General features: G+C 44.1%; 1 protein-coding gene across 1 annotated transcript in view; it reads left to right on the top strand.

Annotated features, from left to right (window-relative positions):
* ZNF236 (zinc finger protein 236) overlaps nucleotides 1-26631 on the top strand; it is a 531902-nt gene that overhangs the window by 287366 nt on the left and 217905 nt on the right. Inside the window, 2 exon segments of the mRNA XM_029590848.1 lie at nucleotides 8237-8461; nucleotides 19088-19373. Coding sequence (XP_029446708.1) covers nucleotides 8237-8461; nucleotides 19088-19373 — 511 coding nt within the window.

The following is a 26631-nucleotide window of genomic DNA, read 5'->3' as shown; positions in this document are numbered from 1 at the left end:
TGAGTCACTCTGGCTGACTAACTGAAGTTAGACTGTTTATATTTTCCAGCCCACCCACCCCTAGCACATCCCTTAATTTATAGGCAGGTGCCACTTTCACAAAAAAAAAAAAAAATCAACAAAAACTTTATTGAGAATTCGATCAGACCCCAGTAGGCCGCTACCAGACACATAGTAAATTCACTAATACATTTAAAGGACGTTAGACACATTCCTACTCCCATACCAATCTAAAACTTAACTAGGAACTGATCAAAATTGAGATGAAGGCAGCAGCAAGACGGGGGCTTCGGAGTCTTTTGCATAGAGTGTCACATGTATGATTTTTTACCCACCGGTGAGAAGTTGTACATGTGCATGCGATGCAAAGAGCTCCTGGCTCTCAGAGAACGAGTCCGATCTCTGGAGGCTAGAGTGGCAGACCTGGAGGAGCTGAAGCAGACAGAGAGGTATATAGATGAGACCTTCAGGGACATAGTAGTCAAGTCCCAACTTCAGACTGGCAGTCCTGGTGCTGCCTTGGAGGAAGAAGGTCTCATGAGGGGAGAGCACCAACCAGGTGCAGCAGGGAAGGATCCTGTAGCAAGGACCTGCTCTCCAGGTGCTGCATTGTCCTTTCGCACTGAGGATATCTCCCCAAGGCCTACTGCCTAGGAGGGAAGGGTTAGGTCGGCCGTCATAGTTGGTGATTCGATTATTAGGAATGTAGATAGCTGGGTGGCTGGTGGGCGTGAGGATCGCCTGGTAACATGCCTACCTGGTGCGAAGGTGGCGGACCTCACGCGTCACCTAAATAGGATTTTAGACACTGCTGGGGAGGAGCCGGCTGTCATGGTACATGTGGGCACCAACGACATAGGAAAATGTGGGAGGGAGGTTCTGGAAGCCAAATTTAGGCTCTTAGGTAGAAAGCTTAAATCCAGAACCTCCAGGGTAGCATTCTCTGAAATGCTCCCTGTTCTACGCGCAGGTCACCAGAGGCAGGCAGAGCTCCGGAGTCTCAATGCGTGGATGAGACAATGGTGCAAGGAAGAGGGATTCAGTTTTCTTAGGAACTGGGGAACCTTTTGGGGAAGGGGGAGTCTCTTCCGAAGGGATGGGCTCCACCTTAACCAGGGTGGAACCAGACTGCTGGCGCTAACCTTTAAAAAGGAGATAAAGCAGCTTTTAAACTAGAACAAAGGGGAAAGCCGACAGTCGCTCAACAGCACATGGTTCGGAGAGAGGTATCTTCAAAGGATACTAATGATGCATTAGAATTAGGGCATCCCGACAGTGAGGTTCCAATATTTAGAAAAGTAGTCCAAGTGCCTGTAACTAAAAACTCACCTGAGCTAAAAAATTCTAACTTATCCCTATCAATTAAAAAGCAGAATGAAAATACAAGAGGGGGGCTTCCCAGTCTTTTGCATCGAGTGTCACATGTATGATTTTTTACCCACCGGCAAGAAGTTGTACATGTGCATGCGATGCAAAGAGCTCCTGGCTCTCAGAGAACAAATCCGATCTCTGGAGGCTGGAGTGGCAGACCTGGAGGAGCTGAGGCAGACAGAGAGGTATATAGATGAGACCTTCAGGGACATAGTAGTCAAGTCCCAACTTCAGACTGGCAGCCCTGGTGCTGCCTTGGAGGAAGAAGGTCTCATGATGGGAGAGCACCAACCAGGTGCAGCAGGAAAGGATCCTGTAGCAAGGACTGCTCTCCAGGTGATGCATTGTCCTTTCGCACTGAGGATATCTCCCCAAGGCCTACTGCCCAGGAGGGAAGGGTTAGGTCAGCCGTCATGGTTGGTGATTCGATTATTAGGAATGTAGATAGCTGGGTGGCTGGTGGGCGTGAGGATCGCCTGGTAACATGCCTACCTGGTGCGAAGGTGGAAAACCTCACGCGTCACCTAGATAGGATTTTAGACAGTGCTGGGGAGGAGCCGGCTGTCGTGGTACATGTGGGCATCAACGACATAGGAAAATGTGGGAGGGAGGTTCAGGAAGCCAAATTTAGGCTCTTAGGTAGAAAGCTTAAATCCAGAACCTCCAGGGTAGCATTCTCTGAAATGCTCCCTGTTCCATACGCAGGTCACAAGAGGCAGGCAGAGCTCTGGAGTCTCAATGCGTGGATGAGACAATGGTGCAAGGAAGAGGGATTCAGTTTTGTTAGGAACTGGGGAACCTTTTGGGGAAGGGGGAGTCTCTTCTGAAGGGATGGGCTCCACCTTAACCAGGGTGGAACCAGACTGCTGGCACTAACCTTTAAAAAGGAGATAGAGCAGCTTTTAAAGTAGAACAAAGGGGAAAGCCGACAGTTGCTCAGCAGCGCATGGTTTGGAGAGAGGTATCTTTAAAGGATACTAATGATGCATTAGAATTAGGGCATCCCGACAGTGAGGTTCCAATAATTAGAAAAGTAGTCCAAGTGCCTGTAACTAAAAACTCACCTGAGCTAAAAAATTCTAACTTATCCCTATCAATTAAAAAGCAGAATGAAAATACAAACAAAAAACAAACTTTGAAATGTTTGTATGCTAATGCCAGAAGTCTAAGAAGAAAGATGGGAGAATTAGAATGTATAGCAGTGAATGATGACATAGACTTAATTGGAATCTCAGAGACATGGTGGAAAGAGGATAACCAATGGGACAGTGCCTTACCGGGGTACAAATTATATCGCAATGACAGAGAGGAGCACTCGGGAGGAGGTGTGGCGCTTTATGTCCAGGATGGCATAGAGTCCAACAGGATAAACATCCTGCATGAGACTAAATACAAAATTGAATCTTTATGGGTAGAAATCCCTTGTGTGTCGGGGAAGACTATAGTGATAGGGGTATACTACCGTCCACCTGGTCAAGATGGTGAGACGGACAGTGAAATGCTAAGAGAAATTAGGGAAGCTAACCAAATTGGTAGTGCAGTAATAATGGGAGACTTCAATTACCCCAATATTGACTGGGTAAATGTATCATCGGGTCACGCTAGAGAGATAACGTTCCTGGATGGAATAAATGATAGCTTTATGGAGCAATTGGTTCAGGAACCGACGAGAGAGGGAGCAATTTTAGATCTAATTCTCAGTGGAGCACAGGACTTGGTGAGAGAGGTAATGGTGGTGGGGCCGCTTGGCAATAGTGATCATAATATGATCAAATTTGATTTAATGACTGTAAGAGGAACAGTGTGCAAATCCAAGACTCTCGTGCTAAACTTTCAAAAGGGAAACTTTCACGACTTCCGGACTATTCTTCAATCACTTATCTTTTCCGGGCTTGATTACTGTAATTCTCTATACATAGGTCTCCCAGATAATACACTTCACTCACTCCAATTGATCCAAAATGCAGCAGCACGTATTCTAACAAACTCTCCAATAAAAAATCATATTACTCCGATACTTCAATCCTTACACTGGCTACCAGTTAAATACAGAATACAATTCAAGATTCTGTCCATTATACATGCTCTCATCTACACGCCTAACTCTGTTACTCTATGCTCTATTCTTCGAATATACAAACCTGCTAGGCACTTAAGATCACTGGACAAAAACCTTCTAGATATCCCATCACCTCGACAGGCCCGTCTTGACATCACCAGAAAAAGAGCATTCTCAGTCATTGGTCCAATCCTATGGAATGCACTACCGGACTCTCTAAGATCCATATCCAATTCTAAACATTTCAAAAAATCCTTAAAAACACAACTGTTTCAATCCGCATTCCATATATCACTTACAAAATAACATAATCTCTTTTTTTCCATGCTTGCAAATAAAATGGCGCAGCATTATTATATATTGATTTGTTTTATATTAACTAATTATTATTTTTTTTAGATAGTTTATTTTTTATTGATCATTTTTTGTAATTTTATGCTTTTTATAATTCTATGTTTTTTTAATTTCTTTGTGTTTACGCTTATTTTATTTAGTTATGTAAACCGTTTTGATTAAACATTGTTTGTAAAGACGGTATACAAATACTTTTAAATAAATAAATAAATAAATAACATGAGAAAAATTGTTAGAAAAAAACTGAAAGGAGCAGCTACAAAAGTAAAAAAAATGTCCAAGAGGCATGGTCATTGTTAAAAAATACCATTCTAGAAGCACAGTCCAGATGTATTCCACACATTAAGAAAGGTGGAAAGAAGGCAAAACGATTACCGGCATGGTTAAAAGTGGAGGTGAAAGAAGCTATTTTAGCCAAAAGATCTTCATTCAAAAATTGGAAGAAGGATCCAACAGAAGAAAATAGGATAAAGCATTATCATTGGCAAGTTAAATGTAAGACATTGATAAGACAGGCTAAGAGAGAATTTGAAAAGAAGTTGGCTGTAGAGGCAAAAACTCACAGTAAAAACTTTTTAAAATATATCTGAAGCAGAAAGCCTGTGAGGGAGTGAGTTGGACCGTTAGATGATCGAGGGGTTAAAGGGGCACTTAGAGAAGATAAGGCCATCGCGGAAAGATTAAATGATTTCTTTGCTTCGGTGTTTACTGAAGAGGATGTTGGGGAGGTACCCATAATGGAGAAGGTTTTCATGGGTAATGATTCAGATGGACTGAATCAAATCACGGTGAACCTAGAAGATGTGGTAGGCCTGATTGACAAACTGAAGAGTAGTAAATCACCCGGACCGGATGGTATACACCCCAGAGTTCTGAAGGAACTAAAAAATGAAATTTCAGACCTATTAGTAAAAATTTGTAACTTATCATTAAAATCATCCATTGTACCTGAAGACTGGAGGATAGCAAATGTAACCCCAATATTTAAAAAGGGCTCCAGGGGCGATCCGGGAAACTACAGACCGGTTAGCCTGACTTCAGTGCCAGGAAAAATAGTGGAAAGTGTTCTAAATATCAAAATCACAGAACATATAGAAAGACATGGTTTAATGGAACAAAGTCAGCATGGCTTTACCTAGGGCAAGTGTTGCCTCACAAATCTGCTTCACTTTTTTGAAGGAGTTAATAAACATGTGGATAAAGGTGAACCGGTAGATGTAGTATAATTGGATTTTCAGAAGGCGTTTGAGAAAGTTTCTCATGAGAGGCTTCTAGGAAAAGTAAAAAGTCATGGGATAGGTGGCGATGTCCTTTCGTGGATTGCAAACTGGCTAAAAGACAGGAAACAAAGAGTAGGATTAAATGGACAATTTTCTCAATTCAAGGGAGTGGACAGTGGAGTGCCTCAGGGATCTGTATTGGGACCCTTACTTTTCAATATATTTATAAATGATCTGGAAAGAAATACGACGAGTGAGATAATCAAATTTGCAGATGACACATAATTGTTCAGAGTAGTTAAATCACAAGCAGATTGTGATAAATTGCAGGAAGACCTTGTGAGACTGGAAAATTGGGCATCCAAATGGCAGATGAAATTTAATGTGGATAAGTGCAAGGTGATGCATATAGGGAAAAATAACCCATGCTATAATTACACAATGTTGGGTTCCATATTAAGTGCTACAACCCAAGAAAGAGATCTAGGTGTCATAGTGGATAACACATTGAAATCATCAGTTCAGTGTGCTGCGGCAGTCAAAAAAGCAAACAGAATGTTGGGAATTATTAGAAAGGGAATGGTGAATAAAACGGAAAATGTCATGATGCCTCTGTATCGCTCCATGGTGAGACCGCACCTTGAATACTGTGTACAATTCTGGTCGCCGCATCTCAAAAAAGATATAATTGCGATGGAGAAGGTACAGAGAAGGGTTACCAAAATGATAAGGGGAATGGAACAACTCCCCTATGAGGAAAGACTAAAGAGGTTAGGGCTGTTCAGCTTGGAGAAGAGACGGCTGAGGGGGGATATGATAGAGATGTTTAAAATCATGAGAGGTCTAGAACGGGTAGATGTGAATCGGTTATTTACTCTTTCGGATAGTAGAAAGACTAGGGGGCACTCCATGAAGTTAGCATGGGACACATTTAAAACTAATCAGAGAAAGTTCTTTTTTACTCAACAGAATTAAACTCTGGAATTTGTTGCCAGAGGATGTGGTTAGTGCAGTTAGTATAGCTGTGTTTTAAAAAGGATTGGATAAGTTCTTGGAGGAGAAGTCCATTACCTGCTATTAAGTTCACTTAGAAAATAGCCACTGCTATTACTAGCAACGGTAACATGGAATAGACTTAGTTATTGGGTACCTGCCAGGTTCTTATGGCCTGGATTGGCCACTGTTGGAAACAGGATGCTGGGCTTGATGGACCCTTGGTCTGACCCAGTATGGCATTTTCTTATGTTCTTATGAGGTAATATTACCCGTGTATAGGTCCTGGTGAGACTTCATTTGGAGACTGTGCCTTCAAAAGGATATAAATTGGTTGGAGTCTGTTCAGAGGTTGGCTACTAAAATGGTCAGTGATTTTCATTCTAAAGTACATGGAGGTTTAAAAATCTAAATATGTACACTCCAGAGGAAAGGCGAGATATGAGAGAGACATTTAAATACCATTAAGGTTTCCATGCACAGGAGGCGAGCCTCTTTCAAAAGAAAGGAGGCTGTAGAATGTGGGGTCATGGGATGAGGGTACAGAGGGTAATTTTTCAGGAGTAATCTTAGGAAATATTTCTGTACAGAGAGGGTAGTGAATGCATAAAACAGCCTCCCAGTGGAGGTGGTGGAGACAAAAATATCTGAATTCAAGAAAGCATAGGATAAACACAAGAGGATCTCTAAGGTAGTGATAGGAATTGTAAAGCTAAATTAGTTGGATGGATGGGCTATGCAGTCTTTTGCTGCCATTATGTTTCTAGGTTTCTATCTGTAACTTCTCTAGTAATGTTATACATAAACTATGTGTGCTGGAAAAAATTCCATAATTTTCCATCTAAATGAAGAATGCCGCCTTCTTAAAAGTAGTGAAATCTATTTCTGTTGATCTGAGTGGGAGCTGTGCTTTAGTTTGTTGTTCTGGGGTGATCTTCTGCAGTATCAAGTTAGGGTTTTAAAAACATATTTAGCACGGCATAAATTCTTTCTCAGTCTCTTTTCAAAAGATCATAACATCTATTTGGATGATCTGTCCAGAGACATAAGACTCTGCAACCCTTTTTTATTTGCTTAAAGAACCTTTTTTGGATTCTACTATTTAGATGTTCTTTTTGAGGATAGATGCCTGCTATTAATTAAGTTGACTTAGAAAATGGCCACTGCTATTACTAGCAATAGTAACATGGAATAGACTTAGTTTTTGGGTACTTGCCAGGTTCTTATGGCCTGGATTGGCCACTGTTGGAGACAGGATGCTGGGCTTGATGGATCCTTGGTCTGACCCAGTATGGCATGTTCTTAAAAGTAAACCTTAACCTTGGTCAGACAAGGGTCTTAAACAGTGAGTGGGTAATGTGTCTGTTCTATTTCATGCACATCAGTTTGTGTGCAGCTCTGGGTACCTCATTCATTCTGTGTACTCTTGCTTCATTTCAGCAGGCATTGCTTTTTTTTTTTTTTTGATGCACCAGGTATATCTCCTTCAGGACCCCTGTATGACTGAACAGTAAAGTATAATTTTTAAAAGGATTTACATGCTTAAAACTGGATTTTTCACATGTAAATGCACTTTAACCACATATGTGAGGTTTTGAAAATTACTATGAAATATGCTACTTTAATGCACGTTAATCCTTTCAAGTATTACCCATTAAGAAGATAATTTTCAAAAAGATTTATACACTTAATGGACTTTTGAAAACTGCTGCTGTTACGCATTTCACTCTTTTGAAATAGGGCTGAATTTTCAGTAGTTATATGTACATAAATGGGCTTTTGAAACTTTATATGATATGTACTGGTTTTATACGTGTAACTCTTTTGAAAATTCATTCCTTATTGTATCCTGGTCTAAATCTGCAGCCACTGTCAGCACTGTATAAAAATGAAAAGAATTTCCTTCATGTATTATTGGTTTAGCTCATTACAGCACACTGGACGCAGTTTACACTCTCATCATGATAATTATCTATGGAGTTTCCTCCATCTATCTTCACAAACAAGCAAAATCAGGAAGAATAAAAACCATTCTTTTTGCAACCTTAAAAAGTGAAATTAATACAGAAGGCTCCAGTAAGTTGTCTTATAAACAAGTATTTATATTCCCTGATAGAAAATAAACTTTTATAAGTACTCTAGATTATCCTTTCCACCTGTCTATAAATTCACCTTAAACCTATTTTTATTTACTTCACTAAAGTGTTTATTTTCTCATGTATCATTTGTTTGTATACAGGAGTTAAAGCATATAGTTGCAGCATTTGCAATGCTGCTTTCACTACCAATGGCAGCCTTACTAGACACATGGCAACTCACATGAGCATGAAACCTTATAAGTGCCCGTTTTGTGATGAGACTTTCCGAACAACAGTTCACTGCAAAAAGCACATGAAAAAGCATCAGACTCTTACATCAACAGAAGCAACGTCAGAAGATGGGGGAGGCGGGGAAGAAGGAGAAGGTAAGACCAAGCTCACTGTTGAAAATCCTCAGCAGAGCCTTACTTAACATATTAGACCTAACAGTACAGTACCTCAGAAAATTCACTCTTTGGATCTGTGTATGGGATATATGTGCCTGGCATCTACCCTATTGAAAATTACTTTGATTCAGTTGAGGGTGGGGTCTCTTTCAATAGAGTCAAAGCTGAAAAGTGCTAGAAAATCCATGGTAAGTTATGGTTTTCATTTACTCCCTTGTTTCTGTTTTTGGTGCTGTTACATAATATTATAGCTGGTTAGAAAATGGTATGAAATTAACATTTGTTTTACATAGTTTCCTTATGAGAAAAATTATCTGTATTTTGTGGATTACTGTTGGATGTTTGTAGAATATCATGATATTACTAACTTACATATTAATGATAAGTTAGAGGGCAAATTATGAAGGATACATATTTAGCAGATAAAATGAGTGATCTCGATGATGATTTTCTTAGGGCTTACCTTTTTTTTTTTTAAATTTGTGTGACCTGTTGGGATGTGTTGTGTTAGCAGTGCAGTGGCAAACTTCAGCATAGTCAAGGGCAAGAATTTAATTTATTGTACATTTGATTTATTATATGATTGTAGGTGTTCTTTACTGTGATTGCAATCCATTTTGAGGATATAGAAAAGGTGGAATATCAAATATAAATAAAATGCATGAAAACTAATATAGTCAAAAAAGCAAACAGAATGTTAGGAATTATTAGGAAGGGAATGGTTAATAAAACAGAAAATGTCATATTGCCTCTTTATCGCTCCATGGTGAGACCGCACCTTGAATATTGTGTACAATTCTGGTTGCCGCATCTCAAAAAAGATATAGTTGCGATGGAGAAGGTACAGAGAAGAGCAACCAAAATGATAAAGGGGATGGAACAGCTCCCCTATGAGGAAAGGCTGAAGAGGTTAGGGCTGTTAAGCTTGGAGAAGAGACGGCTGAGGGGGGATATGATAGAGGTCTTTAAGATGATGAATGAGTAGATGTAAATCGGTTATTTACACTTTGGAATAATAGGACTAGGGGGCATTCCATGAAGTTAGCAAGTAACACATTTAAGACCAATCGGAGAAAATTCTTTTTCACTCAATGAACAATAAAGCTCTGGTATTTGTTGCCAGAGGATGTGGTTAGTGCAGTTAGTGTAACTGGGTTCAAAAAAGGTTTGGATAAGTTCTTGGAGGAGAAGTTCATTAACGGCTATTAATCAAGTTTACTTAGGGAATAGCCACTGCTATTAATTGCATCAGTAGCATGGGATCTTCTTAGTGTTTGGGTAATTGCCAGGTTCTTGTGGCCTGGTTTGGCCTCTGTTGGAAACAGGATGCTGGGCTTGATGGACCCTTGGTCTGACCCAGCATGGCAATTTATTATGTTCTTATGTGCAAAAATTAAATGAGGACTTTATAATTTTCATTCACTGGATCTAATTCATGCTGAAATAAATTGACTGCAATAAATCAACTGATATCAGGGAAACCAGGATTCAAATCCTGCTGATGCTCATTATCACCTTGGCAAAGTTACATTACTCTATTGACTTAGATACAAATTTAGGGATTATATTCCAGGCCACAGTATTTTCCCTGGCAGTAAAATACCATGGGTTATCACAGTGATGGTGAACTCCAGTCTTCAAGTGTCACAAACAGGCCAGGTTTTCAGGATCTCCACAATGAATGTGCAAATATATCTCATGCACATTCATTGTGGAGATCCTGAAAACCTGGCCTGTTTGTGACACTCGAAGACTGGAGTTCGCCATCACTGTGATAACCCATGGTATTTTAGCAATTAGCTAAATAGCAATGATAGAGTGATTTGCAATGATAGAGTGATGTCCGGCAGCACCTAACGGGCCCATCTCTCTCACTTAGTAAAGTTTTACACCTGAGCATGGGCAGGAGTTCCTTCCTGCACGCACTGCCTCATGAACTCCTTAGTCCTTCTTGCCCAACCTTCCACATGGACCTGCACACTCTCTCTCTCTCTCTCTCTCTCTCTCTCTCTCCTTAACTTGTTTTTTTCACTTCTATCTAAAGTTTGCTTCATCTAACTCGCTTTCAAGCTGCCTCTGCTGCCCCCAAAGCACTTTAGTGCTATATAAAAAAAAAATATACATTAAAAAAAACAAAAATGAAAACCAGATGTCCGGCTCAAAGAAGGCCACCTCCACTGGCTGCAAGAACTGTGTGTGGTCACAAGATGTCCATCAGCGATGGCTATGACATCTATTACAGATGCCTGGGACCTGATGATGACTCAGCTAACTGCTTTGACTGTGATTGGATGTTGCTGAGGTCAAAAGATGAAAGAACTTCACAGGTTGGTAAAAAGTCACTCTTTCTCTTGTAGCGCCTCCCACCGAGTCAACCAAGAGCTCCTTGAGAAAGTCGTCCCCAACTGTGGCACCAGTTCCAGATCTGCCGTAGTTCAGGAGTTGAGCAAATGTGGAAGTATCAAGAGCAGAAGCCAGCAAACCCCTTGACACACCTGCTGAACCCTTCCCCCTCTGGCTCAGCGGAGCCAGTGGCACTATTGGCACCCACACACACATCAATATACCGGGCCTTGACCCTGATGACTCACTGGACCTTGGCACTCTCAGTGCACCTCATACAGGAACAGACTTTGATGGGTCCTGGAGTAGACCCTCCATGTTGTTGTCCTTATCTTCATCTGACCTTCTCGATCATGGCTACATTTAGAACTCCAGATCTGATATGCTTACTTGTGCTCTGGTGTCTGTGCAGACAAAAGGGGCAGTGAACCCAGGAGGGGGATCCCCTCCTGGAGTCCAGTAGGAGCTTTGCAGGAGGATGACTTTATACTGGTTTCAGAGGAGGATATATCTTCCTCAACTCTGGGTCAAGTGACACAACAGTCCATAGATAAGGTGGCTGAATTGGTGAAGACTATTTTTTTTACCTCATTAGTGGCCAGTGAGAAGGAAGGCACCCTTTAATCTCTCCTATCTAAAATGTAGGATTTGTTCCCCCAGAGGAGAGTCCCTTTCACATCTAGACTTCAAGACCTTCCATCAGAGGTCCCAGTGGTCCTACTGTTTCCTTATCCTAAAGAATTCAGAGGGTTTAAGACCCATCCTGGATTTATAGAAACTGAACAAGAGCCTGTTATGGGATGCATTCAAAATTAACTCCCCCCCACACCATCCTGCCCTTCATGAAAGTGGGAGACTGGATGTGTGCCCTTGATCTGAAAGGTGTGCATGCTTACATACCCATCCATCAGTCTCATTGGAAATACCGCAGATTCATGGCAGATTTCTCTCTCTACCAATACTAGGTTCCTCCATTCGAGTTCTCGGCAGTCCCAAAGGTCTTCATGAAATGCCTAGCAATAGTGGTGGCGCACTTTTGTCGCCAGGAGATTTGTCTTTCTCCTCGGACAAGCAGGATGGTAGTCCTTACACATGGGTTACATCATCGGATGGAGTTCGGCACGGAAAACTTATGTCAAAGTTTCTAGAAACTTCGACTGGCCCACTAAGCATACCCAGCATGCCACTATCCATGCGTCCATGCAGGGGTCCCTCTTCAGTTTCTTTTTTTTGCTGAATTGTCATCTCGTGGTTGTGGAGCTTGTGCTCTTTTTCTTTAGGAAAATGTTTTTTTCTGCACCAGGTCCCTCTCTATCCTCCCGGTTTCTAGTTAGCTGATGGCTCGGTAGGGTTTTACCTTCTATGAGGTCGATTCCTGGTAGTGGTGCTCTTCGGGGGCCGACAGTCATCAACACTTGCTGACTAGTTTTGCCGCATGGCTTCGGATTTTCATCAATGCCCCCAGTGCCCTCGGACTGTGTCTCTTACAAATCTGCACAAGGTCTGTATCCTTTGCCTGGGGGAATCCCACAACATTCGAGGGGGGGGGGTGTTTTTGTGACTAAATGACCCCCCCAAGGGCCAACACCCTTGTTTGGACAAGATGGAGAAGCTGTTCAGGTGCAAGAAGTCTGAATCCTTGACACAGGCATCGGCATCGATGCCAAAAGACTGGGGAGAACCGATGAACACTGATCTTTTGATGTTCACCCCTCCGCCGATGCCATCGGTGGAGAGGGGTGCCGGGGATTGGCCTTTATTGGACTCCTCTTGCTTCAGGATCTCTGGTTCATCTCCTCCTCCCTCGGCACCAGGGAAAGACTGGGTCGAGCACTGTGGGAAGTCCCAGAAGCAGCATCACCGGTATCTACCCTCACATGGTGCCGGGCTCGGGTTGGCACCAGCTCCTGCTGTGATGCCACCGAAGTGACCCCGCTGGGCGTCCAAGGTTTTCCCAATCGATTCCGGTGCCAGGCACAGATCTCCCTTGGGGCTCAGGTTGTCCTGTCGGCGGCCTTCAAGGAGGAGTTGGAGCGAAGGGTGCAGTTGGCGGTTGTTCAAGGCCTTCATGGCATTAAGCCACTGGCCCCACTGGTGCCGGAGCCTTAGCCTTTGATGTTGGCGCCGCTGCTGCAGTGCATTGATGTTCTGGGCATTCTCCCCAAGCAGCCCATGCCAGTACCAGGGTGCCATCGATGCCCCAACGGCCACTGGTGCTGCCTCCTGATGCTATCCCAATTCCAGGATCTGAGGAGGAGGAAGGGCTTTCAAGGCCAAAGGGGCCATCGAGACCCTTGGCTCCGAGGCTAGTGTTGCCTGGTTTGGTTCCAGGTCCTTTGGGCCCCTTGGTGCCCAAGCTGCTGGTCCTGGCAAGGCGTCTCCGGGCAATCTTAGTGAAGATGATGCCCCTTATGACCCATGGGGGGATGATACCTCCGAATCTTCTTCAGATGACTCTGGTGACCTCCACTTGGACCTGTCCCATCCAGAGGAACAGTGTCTGTCCCCACTTGAGGACTTAACCTTTGCTGGTTTTGTGCGGACTTTGGTTGAAGCCATCCTGTTCCAGCTTCTCACGGAGGAGGATGCCAGAGACAAGATGCTGGAGGTTCTCCAGTTTGTGAATGCCCCAAAGTAGGTGGTAGCTGTTCCCTTCCATGAGAATTTCAAGGAGTTGCTCCTTAGGAGTTGGGAACACCCCATCTCCGTGCCTCTGCTGAACAGGAAGGCCAATGCAGTGTACTTAGTACACCATGCTACGAAGTTTGAGAAGCATCAATTCCCACACCAGTCGGTTGTGGTGGAGGCTGCCCTTAAGAAGGCAAAGTGCTCTTGCTCCCATGCCTCTTCTCCTCTGGGGCGGGAACGCAGGGCACTGGATGCGCTGGTTAGGATCAGGGGCCCATGCTGATTGCCCGTATCACCTCCTACCAGCTTTATATGACGCAGGATTCTAGGAATCTCTGGAAGCAGATCCAGGACCTGACCAAATGCCTGCCCCAGCAGCAGCAGGATGTTTTTTCAGCTGTCATCCAGCAAGGTCTTGAATGTGGCAAGTATGAGGTGCGGTCCATCTATGATGCTTTTGAGACGGCGGCAAGGGTAGCAGCCATGGGAATTGGCGCTCGCTGGATGGCCTAGTTACAGGCCTCCGATCTCTGACGAGAGGTGCAGGAGATGCTTGCGGACCTGCCCTGTACTGGTGAAAACCTCTTTGGTGACAAAGTGAAGGATGCTGTGGCTCAGTTAAAGGATCATCATGAGTCCCTGCAGCATCTCTCGGTCAATATGTTGGACCCGCCGTTCTTGGCTAGGAAGTTTTCGCATCAGGGCCCAAAGAAGCCCTTCTACCACCAGAGGAAATACTACCCTCCTGTCTCTCGTACCCGATCCCAGAGTGTGAGCTCTAGGGCCTGCTCTAGACAGCAGCGGGCCCCCAGGCCTTAGCTGGCACCCCAGGCAAGCCCCGCGATGGGATTTTGATTGACTGAGAGGGAGCATAAGCTACCTACCCGTACTCTTGCCGCACTGCCCTCCAGTCAGAGGTTGGCTATGGTTCTTCCTGGACCGTTGGCCCAGTATTACCTTGGACTTGTGGGTTCTTTCCATCATTCGTCGAGGGTACAGGTGTCCCTTTGGATGCTCCCCCATGCCCCTCTTGGGATCAGTCATTGCATCAGGAAATACTGGAGGCAGAGTTTGCCACCCTCTTAGTGGCCAGAGCCATTGAGCCCATTCTGCTGAAACAGTGGGGGTGGGTATTTTACTCCCGATATTTCCTGATTCCAAAGAGAACAGGGAGACTTCATCCTATTCTAGACTTGAGAGCCTTGAACAAGTTTCTAAAAAAAAAAAAAAAGAAAAGTTCAAGATGGTCTCTCTGGGCACCTGATTCCCCTCCTACAGAGAGAAGATTGGCTTTGCTCCCTCAATCTAAAAGATGCCTACACCCACATTGAGATTTTCCACGATCACAGGAAGTATCTTCAGTTTGTTGTGGGCGGGCAACAAGTTCAGTAAAGGCTTTTGCCATTTGACCTGGCCTCAGCCCATGCCTCTTTACCAAGTGCCTAGCCATGATGGGTGCGTAGCTCCACAGGTTGTGAATACAGGTGTTCCCCTACCTGGAAGATTGTCTGGTTAAAATCCCCACCCAGGAGGAAGTGGTATGGTCTCTCCGCTTGATCATTCAGTTGTTAGAGTTCCTGAGGTATATCATCAACTACCTGAAGTCCCAGCTCAACCCATTGCCTCGGTTGAACTTCATTGGTGCCATGTTGGACACGGCTCAAGCCCAAGCGTACCTTCTCCACAATTGGGCACTCACGTTGGTGTCAATTGCGGGAATGGTCCAACAAAACCAGCAATTGTGGCTTGCCAAATGTTGCGATTCTTGGGACATATGGCTGTGACTGTCCATGTTACTCCCTTGGCTCACTTGCATATGCACAGAGCTCAATGGACCTTGCGGTCCCAGTGGTGGCAAGCAACCCAGGACCTCCATGCCCGCTTCTGCCATTACTCCGCCTCTCCAGAACTCCTTGTCTTGGTGGGAGAGTCTTGCCAATTTGAAGCAGAGGGTGCCCTTTCTAAATCCCCCTATGCAGATTGTGCTAACTACGGATGCGTCCAACCTGAGATGGGGTGCCCATGTGGAGGAGCTCTGCACCTAGGGCCTATGGTCCGCCCAGGAAGCATAGTGTCAGATCAACTTCCTGAAGCTCCGTGCGATCCGATACGCACTCTGGGCATTCAGGGATTGGCCGATCAACAAAGTGCTTAAGATCCAGACCGACAACAGGTGGCTATGTGGTACATCAACAAACAGGGAGGTACGAGGTCGTTTCTCCTATGCCAATAAGCAGTTTCAATCTTTTCTTGGACTCTGTCGCGGGGTATGGTGCTCCGAGCCATATACCTAGCTGGAACAGAGAAACGTGATGGAGGACAGGCTGAGTCAAGCCTTCTGACCTCACAAGTGGTCCCTGAAACAGGAAGTGGCGGATCGGATCTTCTGCCTCTGGGGTACCCCAGATGTGGATCTCTTCTCAATCCCCTGCAACAGGAAGGTAGATCAGTTCTGCTCCCTGTACAGGGTGGATGGCAAACTAGCCTCGGATGCCTTTGCCTGCCATTGGGACAAGGGACTTTTGTACGCGTATCCTCCAATTTCCCTGGTGATAAAGACTCTCCTGAAGCTTCGACAGAACAGGAGATCTATGATCCTCATAGCCCCTCATTGGCTGAGGCAGATCTGGTTGCCACTCTTGTGGGATCTCTTCCTTTGGGAACCGATAAGTCTGGGGATCTCCTCAGAGCTCATTACGCAGGATCGGGGAAGGCTGCACCATCCCAACCTCCAGGCCTTATCCCTGATAGCCTGGATGTGGAGAGTGTAATTCTGCAGCCCCTCAACCTCTCTGATGATGTGTCTCAGGTCCTGGTGGCTTCCAGGAAGTCTTATGGCCTGAAATAGAGGAGGTTTTCTGTGTGGCATGAGAGCCATGGCCTGGATCCGTTCTCCTGTTTCACACCGAAGCTACTTGATTACTTCTTGCACCTTTCAGATGCTGGCTTAAAGACCAACTCCATTAGGGTACACCTGAGTGCCATCAGTGCCTACCACTGGGTTGTGGATGGTTCACCCATCTCTGTGCAACCCCTTGTGGGGCGATTTATGTGGGGCTTGCCTCAGCTGAAACCTCTCCTGTGGACTTCATTTTGGTGCTAGCTCAGCTCATGAAAACTCCTTTCAAGCCATTGCATTTTTGTGATCTCAAGAACCTAACCTGGAAGGTCATGTTTTTGGTCGTGGTCACGTCAGCACACAGTGTCAGTGAGCTTCAGGCTTTAGTGACTTATCCCACCCTACACAAAGTTCTTCCATGACAGGGTGGTTCTGCGCACGTATCCTAAGTCCTTGCCTAAGGTGTTGACAGATTTCCATCTTAACCAGTCAGTTGTCCTACCCACCTTTTTTCCCAAGCCTCATTCACACCAGGGAGAACAGGCTTTGCACAGTTTGTGTTGCAAGAGAGACTTAGCCTTCTACCTGGAGCAGACAGCAGGCCATAGGCAGTCCACGCAACGCTTCATCTCTTTTGACACATGGAATGACTGTATATAAAATATTTAAATAAAAAAATAAATATTCCTTCCAAGATCACATGTGCACAAAGGAAAATGGATTCACTCTTTGAACTGTAAGGGAGCACTTGTGTATTATATAAAAAATACTCCATCTCACCACCAAGCTTCTCAAGTGTTCATAGCCTTTGATCTCAATAGATTGGAAAGGGCATTTTCCATAAGAACTCTGTCCGATTGGCTAGCGCACTATTATGTACTGGCTACTTTACATATTAGACGCTGTCAAGGCTTATCAAGTGAAAGCCATGGTAACTTCAGTGGCTTATCTCAGGGCCATTTTTATCAAAGACATTTGCTAGGCTCCTTGGTCATCTGTTCACACCTTCGTATTCCACTACCATCTGGACAGCATGTCCCAAGGAGATAGTAACTTTAGAAAAGCGGTTCTGCATAGCTTGTTCACCTAATAGTCTACTCTGGTGGGGATAGGTTGAGTTTAAATGATTGTTCCACAATACAGCCGTCAGTTTGGGACTCCCCATGCTTTATGACCAATTCCTGGCTTCTTGTCAATGAAGAAAACAAGCTTGCTTACGTGTAAACAGGGTTCATCGTAGATGACAAGATGAATCAGCCATACCTAATATGGATCCTTGTACCATTGGGCAAGCTACTTTATCATCCATTGTCTCAGATTTAAATGTAGATTGTAAGCCCTAAAATACCTACAGTACCTAAATGTAATCATCTTTGAAGTGCTGAAAGATGGAATATAAATAAAATAACCACCCATATCCTTTGAAAATCAACTGTGTCATTAAATTTTAAGTTGTAGAAGAGACTAAGAGGTCCATGAAGCAGTGTGCATGCTTGAGAATTTGTGTACATACTCAACAAAGTCTTTACTGAGCTTGCTTTGAGAGCTGGGTCTGTGGTGGTGTTGTCATGATGTTGCCCATGCATTATTGCTGATTCATCCTGACCCTATTTACAGGTCAGAAACCTGCTTTTTTGCTTGCTTTCATTTCCCCAGCTATTACCATATTATTCTTTTCCTTTGCTGCCTTAACTTGTTCCTGGTTCATCTAAGATCTAATTTCTATATTTATCAGTCACCTCATTCATTCTTCTTACCTCCAATGTAGATTACTGCAGTTTGTTCTGTGTGGGCTTCCAGCTGAACCATCTTTCTCTACCGTCTATTCAAAACCTCTTCCTCGTCGCTTTGACCATGTAACTTCAGTTCTCAAGTAGCTACACTGGCTTTCTGTCTGCTTCCACATCCAGTTCAAGCTTCTCTTACCTATAAATGCATTCACTTTACAGTTTCTCATTACCTTTCTTCTCTTCTCTCCCTACACCCTTCCTTGTGAAATCCATTCATCCAGCAAGTCACTCTTCTCTGTGCCCTTCTCTTCCACTGCTAACTCCTAATTTCAAGCTTTCTACCTAGATGTGTCGTATGCCTGGAATAGATTTCCTGAGTTACGCACATTATGCTCCCTGTCTGGCAGTATTCAAATCCAGTATAAAAATCCACTTTTTTTGAAGCTGCTTTTAAATCTTAAGTACTTCTCTGCAGTAAATGCACTTCCCATAGGCTCTTGTTTGTCTTGACAAGGTTGTAAGCTCTGTGGCACACAGACTGGCTCTTATGTGTGTCTATGCAATGCTACATATATCTAGTAGCACTTTAGAAATAAGTAGTAGTAGCAGTAGTAATAGTAGTGCTGCCATTCTTTTTGATTCTTCTCTTTCCTGAAAATCACTGATTCATCCATGAACTTCAGCATATTTGCATAGTTTTAGTAAAGATTTTTCTTATTGCTTCGCTGTTCTATGCTAAGGCTTTCCATTTCCTTGCCTCCTTGCTTTGCAACAAGTTTCACCTTTCAGCCTTCTCCATGTCACCCTTCAGATGATTTCTTCTCTTCCTTTTGTGACCCTATTCCTTCATCTTTTATGAATTTCTGACTTTGACCTTGGTTTATTTTTTATATTGAATCTACCATGTGGCTTTTTTGTTTATAGATGTACTTTGGTTAAATGGGTTATATAAATCTACAAATACATTTTCTTTAAGTTAAAGGCACTGATTTTATTTCTACTTAATATGCTGCTTTTTAAATGTATTTTCTTGTAACTAAACATTTAATATCTCTCTCTTTAAAGTTGTGGTGTGTACAGAAGAAGATGAGGAAAATTCAGAGAGAACAGTTTCTAGAAAGTCACGGCCTGGGGTCATCACTTTTACAGAGGAAGAAACAGCAGAACTTGCTAAAATTAGACCGAGAGAAGGTGCTACAGTCTCAGAAAAAGTTCTAGTCCAGTCTGCTGCAGAGAAAGATCGAATTAGCGAGATCAAGGACAAGCATGCAGAACTAGAAGCAGAACCCAAATATGTCAACTGTTGTACCTACTGTCCCAAAAGCTTTAAAAAACCCAGTGATTTGGTTAGGTAAGAAATCTTTAGCATTCACCACCATGATTTTATCTTGTTATGTGAATTTGATTAACTCTTGTAGACTATGCCTTAACAGTCTTGATCGCTAATTCATAATGCCATCTACCGAGGAATGATGAAAGCATTTGTGCTGGCTTATGGAATAGAGGTCTCATCTTCTCCCCCGCTCCTTGAAAATGACTTAATTTGTGGGTGAAGGATTGCTTAACAGAACTGAGGCAAATTCAGATCAAGGTTGTCAGTGATCAGTATATATTCAATACCTTCTGCTTGATTCTCAGACATTTTCTTTTTATCTTTGGAATATTGAGAGCTGGAATCTGTGAATTCTGTGCTGAGCTCTGAAAGCCTGGGTATGCTTTTGCTAAATCTTTGGTCTCAGCAAAATGGGAAGATGAAGACTCAACAGTATTCAAAAAATGTCTTGCTAGTTTCAGCTTTTTATCGAAAGTCAATCAGTATTCTTAGCTCTGTTAGATCTGTCTCCTTGCTATTTTTTCACCACTTCTTAAACAATGTAGGCTTGTAGCTGTTTTGGGTGTGGTTCAAACTAAGCTTGTTTAGTGACTAAATTATACTATAATATAGCAGGCTCAGACTAGAGCTGAAGTTTGCACAACATGTTAGGTACTAATACAGTACACAGGCATGATGTTGTAGCATGGGATTGGCTAATCCTAAAGTATGCTAGCATTACCATATCAGTTGATATAATAGTCTGCCTTTGACAGAATATCACAGTATGCTAAACGTCTTGTGGACAAGCTGATGATTGTTTTTACAACAGCTAGAGCTCGATTCAAGAACCTTGGATTAAAGTGTATTAAGACTAATGTGGTGCTAGCTCTTATTAAACTTATCGTACTATGTGTTAATGACATGTTAGCCTTGATATACTTGTGAAGCAATCCACATTAATGTTAAAGGAAACACAAACTAATGCTATAAAAAATATTCATGCAGGTCAACTTATTGATATATAGCATGTTAATGACAGGGTTTAATGCAGCGTACTATTTTGTCCCCTAAATATTTGATATGAAAAATAACACCTTATCGATTTCTCATTAATCACTGAGAAAGGATCTTATATCGCTGATTCTGAAATGTAATTGGTCTTGCATTTTTACAATAGTGTTTATAGCCTTTTCAAGCCCAAGGTATACCTACATTAACAAAAAATGTTATGTGGTACACCAATATTCATGGGAGCAGATAGTGTGGACATATAGAGGCCTTGTATGGCGAAAAGAAGAGTTAGGGAAGTACTGAAAGCCCTATTAATATCTCTCCTGAATTTTGAGACAGGATAGATTGGGTAAAGACACACATGAACTCTCTGGGGCGGATTTTAAAAGGAGCGCGAATAGCCTACTTTTGTTTGCGCTCCAGGCGCAAACAAAAGTACGCTGGATTTTAGCAGATACGCGCGGAGCCGCGCGTATCTGCTAAAAACCTGGATCGGCGCGCGCAAGGCTATGGATTTTGTATAGCCGGCGCGCGCCGAACCGCGCAGCCTACCCCCGTTCCCTCCAAGGCCGCTCCGAAATCGGAGCGGCCACGGAGGGAACTTTCCTTTGCCCTCCCCTCACCTTCCCCTCCCTTCCCCTACCTAACCCACCCGCCCGGCCCTGTCTAAACCCCCCCCTTACCTTTGTCGGGGGATTTACGTCTCCCGGAGGGAGGCGTAAATCCCCGCGCGTCAGCGGGCCTCCTGCGCGCCGGGACGCGACCTGGGGGCGGGTCCGGAGGGCGCGGCCACGCCCCCGGGCCCGCCCCCGGAACGCTCCTGACACGCCCTGAAAACGCCACGCGGTTCGGGCCCGCCCCCCGACACGCCCCCTCCGAAAACCCCGGGACTTATGCGAGTCCCGGGGCTCTGCGCGCGCCGGTAGGCCGGCGCGCAGGGCCCTGCTCGCGTAAATCCGCCCGGTTTTGGGCGGATTTACGCGAGCAGGGCTCTGAAAATCCGCCCCTCTATGTACAAATATAGAATGGAGAAGTCCAGGTGCTGTGGGCAACTGATGGCTGTCAGAACTCCTTTGCTGCTTCTATTTCCAACACTTAGCTTGAGTCACATCAGTGCATAGTCTATTCATTTCACTCATGTAGATAAGATAGAGGCTAAAAAGATTTGGAGGAGAATCAGGAGGGGGAGGAGAAAAAAGGACTGTGCGCTATGTATGCACTGTAGAAAGTGGGAACCAGCTATCTGTGCCATTCATGCTCCCCATTAATTACCAAACTCTGGGGCCCATGCTGTTGCTAGGAAGAAGAGCTGTGCATGATTACATATGTTCTCAGAAAGTATCCACATAGTTAAGAGCCAATTCTGATGTGTCTTGTTCCTGTGAAGTGCTCTGAGCTGCTAGCCTGGATCTCAGCATCAGCAAGTGGCGACTTTTCAGTGGCACACCTGATCAAGTCTGAAGGCATATCAGTATAACATGGCACACTAGTTGGGAAACACTGATTTAGAAGACTTTTCAGAGTCCATGGTCAAAAAACGTACTTTAATCAGATATATTTCTCTCTTAGAAAATACTCTTCAAAAATTGAAGCTTATGTTGCTGAGTTAAAACCCTCTCTTCAGTAAGTTAGTTAAGAGGACATAGATTGGGTCTTGTGATGATCCTTTACTTACATTCATATATTTTATTTATTTATTTCAAAACATTTATATACCGGCGTTAGTGGGGACATCACACAGGTTCACATATTAACAGTAGATCGGAAATTACGTTATATAAAGGCGAGGGAACTTGGACGGAGAAACAATAGCAAAGTGTAGAGGATAGTGAACAAGCTGATAAAACATTAAGAAAAAACGAGTATTTACAGTATTTACAGTATTAGTAACATTATATACAATGGTATCCTAAGAAAGATGAATGATCAGGGGAATCGCAGACTGAATAGGGGGTTCAAAAGTTAGGTGCGTAGCTAGGAGGTATGGCAACATGGTCTATTCTGGGTAGGCAAGTTTGAAAAGCCAAGTTTTTAATTTCTTCTTAAACTTGACAAGGCAGGGTTCGAGGCGCAGAATGAGGGGCATGGAGTTCCAGAGGGAAGGGCCGGCAATTGAAAGGGCACGGTCACGGGCAAAGGAAAGGCGGGCTGTCTTTAGAGATGGTACATGTAGTGTGCCACAATTAGTGGATCTGGAAGGGCGGGAGGAGAGGTGGGGGGAAAAAGGGATGTCTAGCCAGTTGGAATTGTGTGAATGAATGGATTTATGTATAATAGTGAGGGCTTTATAGTGGATATGGGAGAGGATGGGAAGCCAGTGGAGATTTTTGAGAATTTGGGTGATATGATCGTATTTGCGTGTGTTTGAGAGGATTCTTGCTGTTGCATTTTGCAACATTTGCAGAGGTTTAATAGTGGCATAGGGGAGGCCAAGGAGGAGAGCATTGCAGTAATCCAGTTTGGAAGCGATGGTGGCCTGGATCACTGTACGAAGATTTTGGGGGTAAAGCAGGGGTTTCAGTTTTTTTAGGACGTTGAGTTTATAAAAGCCTTCCCTAAGTATGGAGTTATTTATTTTATTTATTTAACAGTTTTTTATACCGACCTTCATAGTAAATAACCATATCGGATCGGTTTACAATATAACAAGGGAATAACTGGAGTAGCAATTCAAGTAAAATGACAGATAACAATGGTAGGAATAAGTCAAAGTTACAATCAACAGGGAGAGAGAACTTGGAAGCTTACAACAAGCTGGAAGGAAGAAAGGCCGGTAATAAATAAGTAGTGTTACCATAGAACGTACGAGTTAACAGCTTGTTAACTCGTAACAGGAGTTGATGTAAGTCTTCATATTTAACTGTTGATCAAGGAAGACACCAAGATCCCTTACGAATGGATGGGCGGTGGCGGAGTTAATGTTGGGATTGTTGGCAAAAGGTAGAGGGATGGTGGCGTGGGGGGAGGTAAGTAGGATCTCAGTCTTGGTGGCATTGAGGGCTAGATGGAGATTGGTGAGGAGGCAATTGATGGCATCAAGGCATTTTTCCCAGTGTTTTAGAGCATCAGAGATGGAACTTTGAATGGGGATGACGATCTGGACATCGTCGGCATAAAGATAGAATTTAAGGTTAAGTTCGGAGAGGAGTTGACAGAGGGGTACAAGGTAGATGTTAAAAAGGGTGGAGGATAGTGATGAACCTTGGGGGACTCCCTGTTGCAGGGGGCGTGGGTTGGATATAGTTTCACCGATTTTGACAGCGAAATTCCTGTTTGAGAGGTAGGATTTAAACCAAGCAAGGGCATGGCCTGAAATGCCGATGCTTTCTAGTCGGGAAATGAGGTGGTTGTGGCTGATGGTGTCGAAGGCCGCGGAAATATCAAGGAGGGCAAGGAGGTAGCTGCGGCCTTGGCCCAGCCCCCTGAGGAGGTGGTCGGTTAGTGTGAGAGGGAGCGACTCAGTATTGAAGTGTTTCCGGAAACCAAACTGGGAGGTGTGGAGGATGGCGTGATTTTCAATGTATTCCATGAGTTGTGCATTGACCACTCTTTCCATTATCTTGGCAATGAAGGGGAGGTTGGAGATCGGGCGGAAGTTGGAGGGATCCTTTGGGTCTAAGGTGGGTTTCTTTAAGAGAGGCTTAACAACAGCGTGTTTGAGAGAGGCGGGGACAGTACTATGGGTGAGTGAGCAGTTGATAATATCTGCAATTGCTCGGGCAATGGTGGTAGGGATTGCCAATAGTGCTTTGGGTGGAATGGTGTCGCTGGGGTGGGAGGCTGGTTTGATTTTTTTTTAGGATGTTTTCAACTTCTTTTGAAGAGATGAGGTTGAGGGCAGCCATGTTGGGGTGAGAGGGTAAATGGGGTGAAGGAACAGACTGATGGGATTGGGCGGGTGACGTGGGGAATCTTGAGAGGAGGTTGGTGATTTTACTCTGGAAGAAGGAGGTGAGTTCTTCGCATTTGGCGGCTGCGTCTGAGTCGGAGATAGTGGGGGGATGGGTTTGGTGAGACTTGAGACGTAAGAGAAAAGAACTTTGGGGTTAAATCTGTAGTCGTGAATTTTCTTGGCATAGAAGTCTCATTTTTGTTTTAGAGTGGCAATTCTGTAGTTGTGTAAAGCTGTTTTGAAAATGGAGGAGAGCTGGGTGGATGGTTCCTTTCGCCATTTTCTCTCTTTTTGTCTGAGATCGGTTTTAAGAGCTTTAAGCTCAGAAGTGTACCATGGTTTTCCTGGATTGGTAGAGGAACTTAAAGTTCGTGTAGAGGGTGGACAAAGTTTGTTTGCTAAGTCACCTGTAATGCTGTACCATGAGGCTAGGGCTGAGTCAGGGTTATTGCAGACTAGGTTAGGTAGGGAGGAGGATAGGGCCGCTGCTAGTTCTTCACTAGGGCAGGATTTTCTGGAGATTATTGTGGATTTGTGGGTTTGGGTTGGGGGGGGGGGTCATTGGTGGAAAGAAGGCCTTCTATTAGATAATGGTCGGACCAGGGTACAGGGGTACAGGAAGGAGTGGTGTTAGAGTGGAGGTCAGAGTTAATGAACATCAGGTCCAAAGTGTGACCAGCTTTGTGTGTGGGAGATGTTATGATTTGATGGAATCCTAGGGCTTGGAGAGATTTGATGAAAGTTTGGCATGATGGGGAGAGAGGAGTAGCGTCTACGTGGAGGTTAAAATCCCCAAGTAGGATGGTGGGGATGTCGGTGCAGATCGAGTCGACTATAAATTCTATGAAGGGTGAGGGGTTTGATTCCAGGAGGGTGGGGGGAGAGTAAACTAGACAGATTTGCAGGTCGGGGGATTTGAAAAGGCCTATCTCTATTTTGGGTGGAGAGGCTGTGTGGATGTGTTTGAGCTTTAGATGTTTCTTAGCGGCTAGGAGTAGACCTCCTCCTCTTTTTTGTGGTCTGGGGATGGAGAAGATCTCGTACATGGAAGTGGGAAGTTGGTTGATGAAAACTGTATCCGTTTCTTTGAGCCATGTTTCAGTGACCCCACAAAGGTCTGGTTTGCAGTCAATAAGGAGATCACTGAGAATGGGAGACTTTTTGATGAGGGATTGGGCATTGAAAAAAATTATGGAGAGGGTAGTGAGGCCTAGGAATTGTGTTATAGAGGAGGTGAGGATGGGGATCAGTGATTTACGTGCGGGGGGAGGAGGGTGGATATAGGAAGGGGTAAGCGGGAAAGGGGTCGGTGGAGGCGAGGGATGGGGTACATTGTCGCTTGGGGGGTGGAAGAGTAGGGGGGATGAATGGACAGGTGTCGTGGGTGGAGGAAATTAATTGAGATGAGATGAGGAGAGGAGGAGGGATGCAGTAGTGGCTAAAGGCTGGGATGGGTACAGCCTGTGGTCCTGTGGAGGAATAATGCAGGGGGTATGGTAGGAACCCTATGGGAAAGTTGAGAAAGGTAACAGGAGGAGGGGGAAACAAGGCTAGTAGCGGTAAGTTCCTCTATCTAGAGGACTTAAGGGAGGGGTGAGCGGGCGTGCAAGTTTTAAAGGGCGGGGTTGTGGGTTGCAGGGGGGTGACAACCAGAGTCGGAGGGTGTAGATGCTTTGGACGGGGGTCCACAGTTCGCTGATAAGGCAGATAACTGTTAAAAGACGGTCTGCAGGGGAAGGTTGTGGGCTTGATGGTGCACGAAGAGGCCGCACGAAGGGGCGCACTAAGGGGCAGGCCCTTAGTGCGTCCCTTTGTGAGAGAAAAGAAACAAGCACTATTCATGAGAGAAAAGAAACAAGCACTTTTGATAAGCATTTATAGGTCTTAAAAAGGTTGTTCAAGCTATATCCTGTGACAAATGAAACCAAGTGCAAAAGGTTTCCCACTTAAAATGTCATGTCGGCCCTAGCATCTACAACTGCTCTCCAAACTTGATACACTGGCATTTCCTAGTAAATCCAAGTGATAGATGGTAGACCTATAGTCAGAGATCTTTTGAAATGATTGCAGCATTCCTGGAAATTGTGTTCTAATTCTTCCTTAGTTTGTGAGGCTTTTCCTAAATCTATATGCTTAAGCAAAGATAAGGAAGCGACTTTTTTTCTTCCTTTCTAAATTAACAGGTTAATGAAGTAAAGCAAGCAGCTGCTTTTCTTTTCAAGAGAACATTTGATAGTATTGCAGTGTTGGACTCAAGTTGTGATCCCTCAGGCCTGGAGGCACAAACTTAGTCTGTCTCCAGCCTGTTAAAAGCATGTCTATCTTTAGTTGGTAATTACAGAAAAAAACATTAGTAGACTGTCTTATCTTCAGAACCGTGTACTCTCATTA

The sequence above is a fragment of the Rhinatrema bivittatum genome, chromosome 2 (genome assembly GCF_901001135.1).
Source record: "Rhinatrema bivittatum chromosome 2, aRhiBiv1.1, whole genome shotgun sequence".
In the NCBI taxonomy this organism is placed as follows: domain Eukaryota; kingdom Metazoa; phylum Chordata; class Amphibia; order Gymnophiona; family Rhinatrematidae; genus Rhinatrema; species Rhinatrema bivittatum.
Note: the sequence above shows the minus strand (reverse complement) of the source record. Positions and strands in the feature narration are given on the sequence as shown.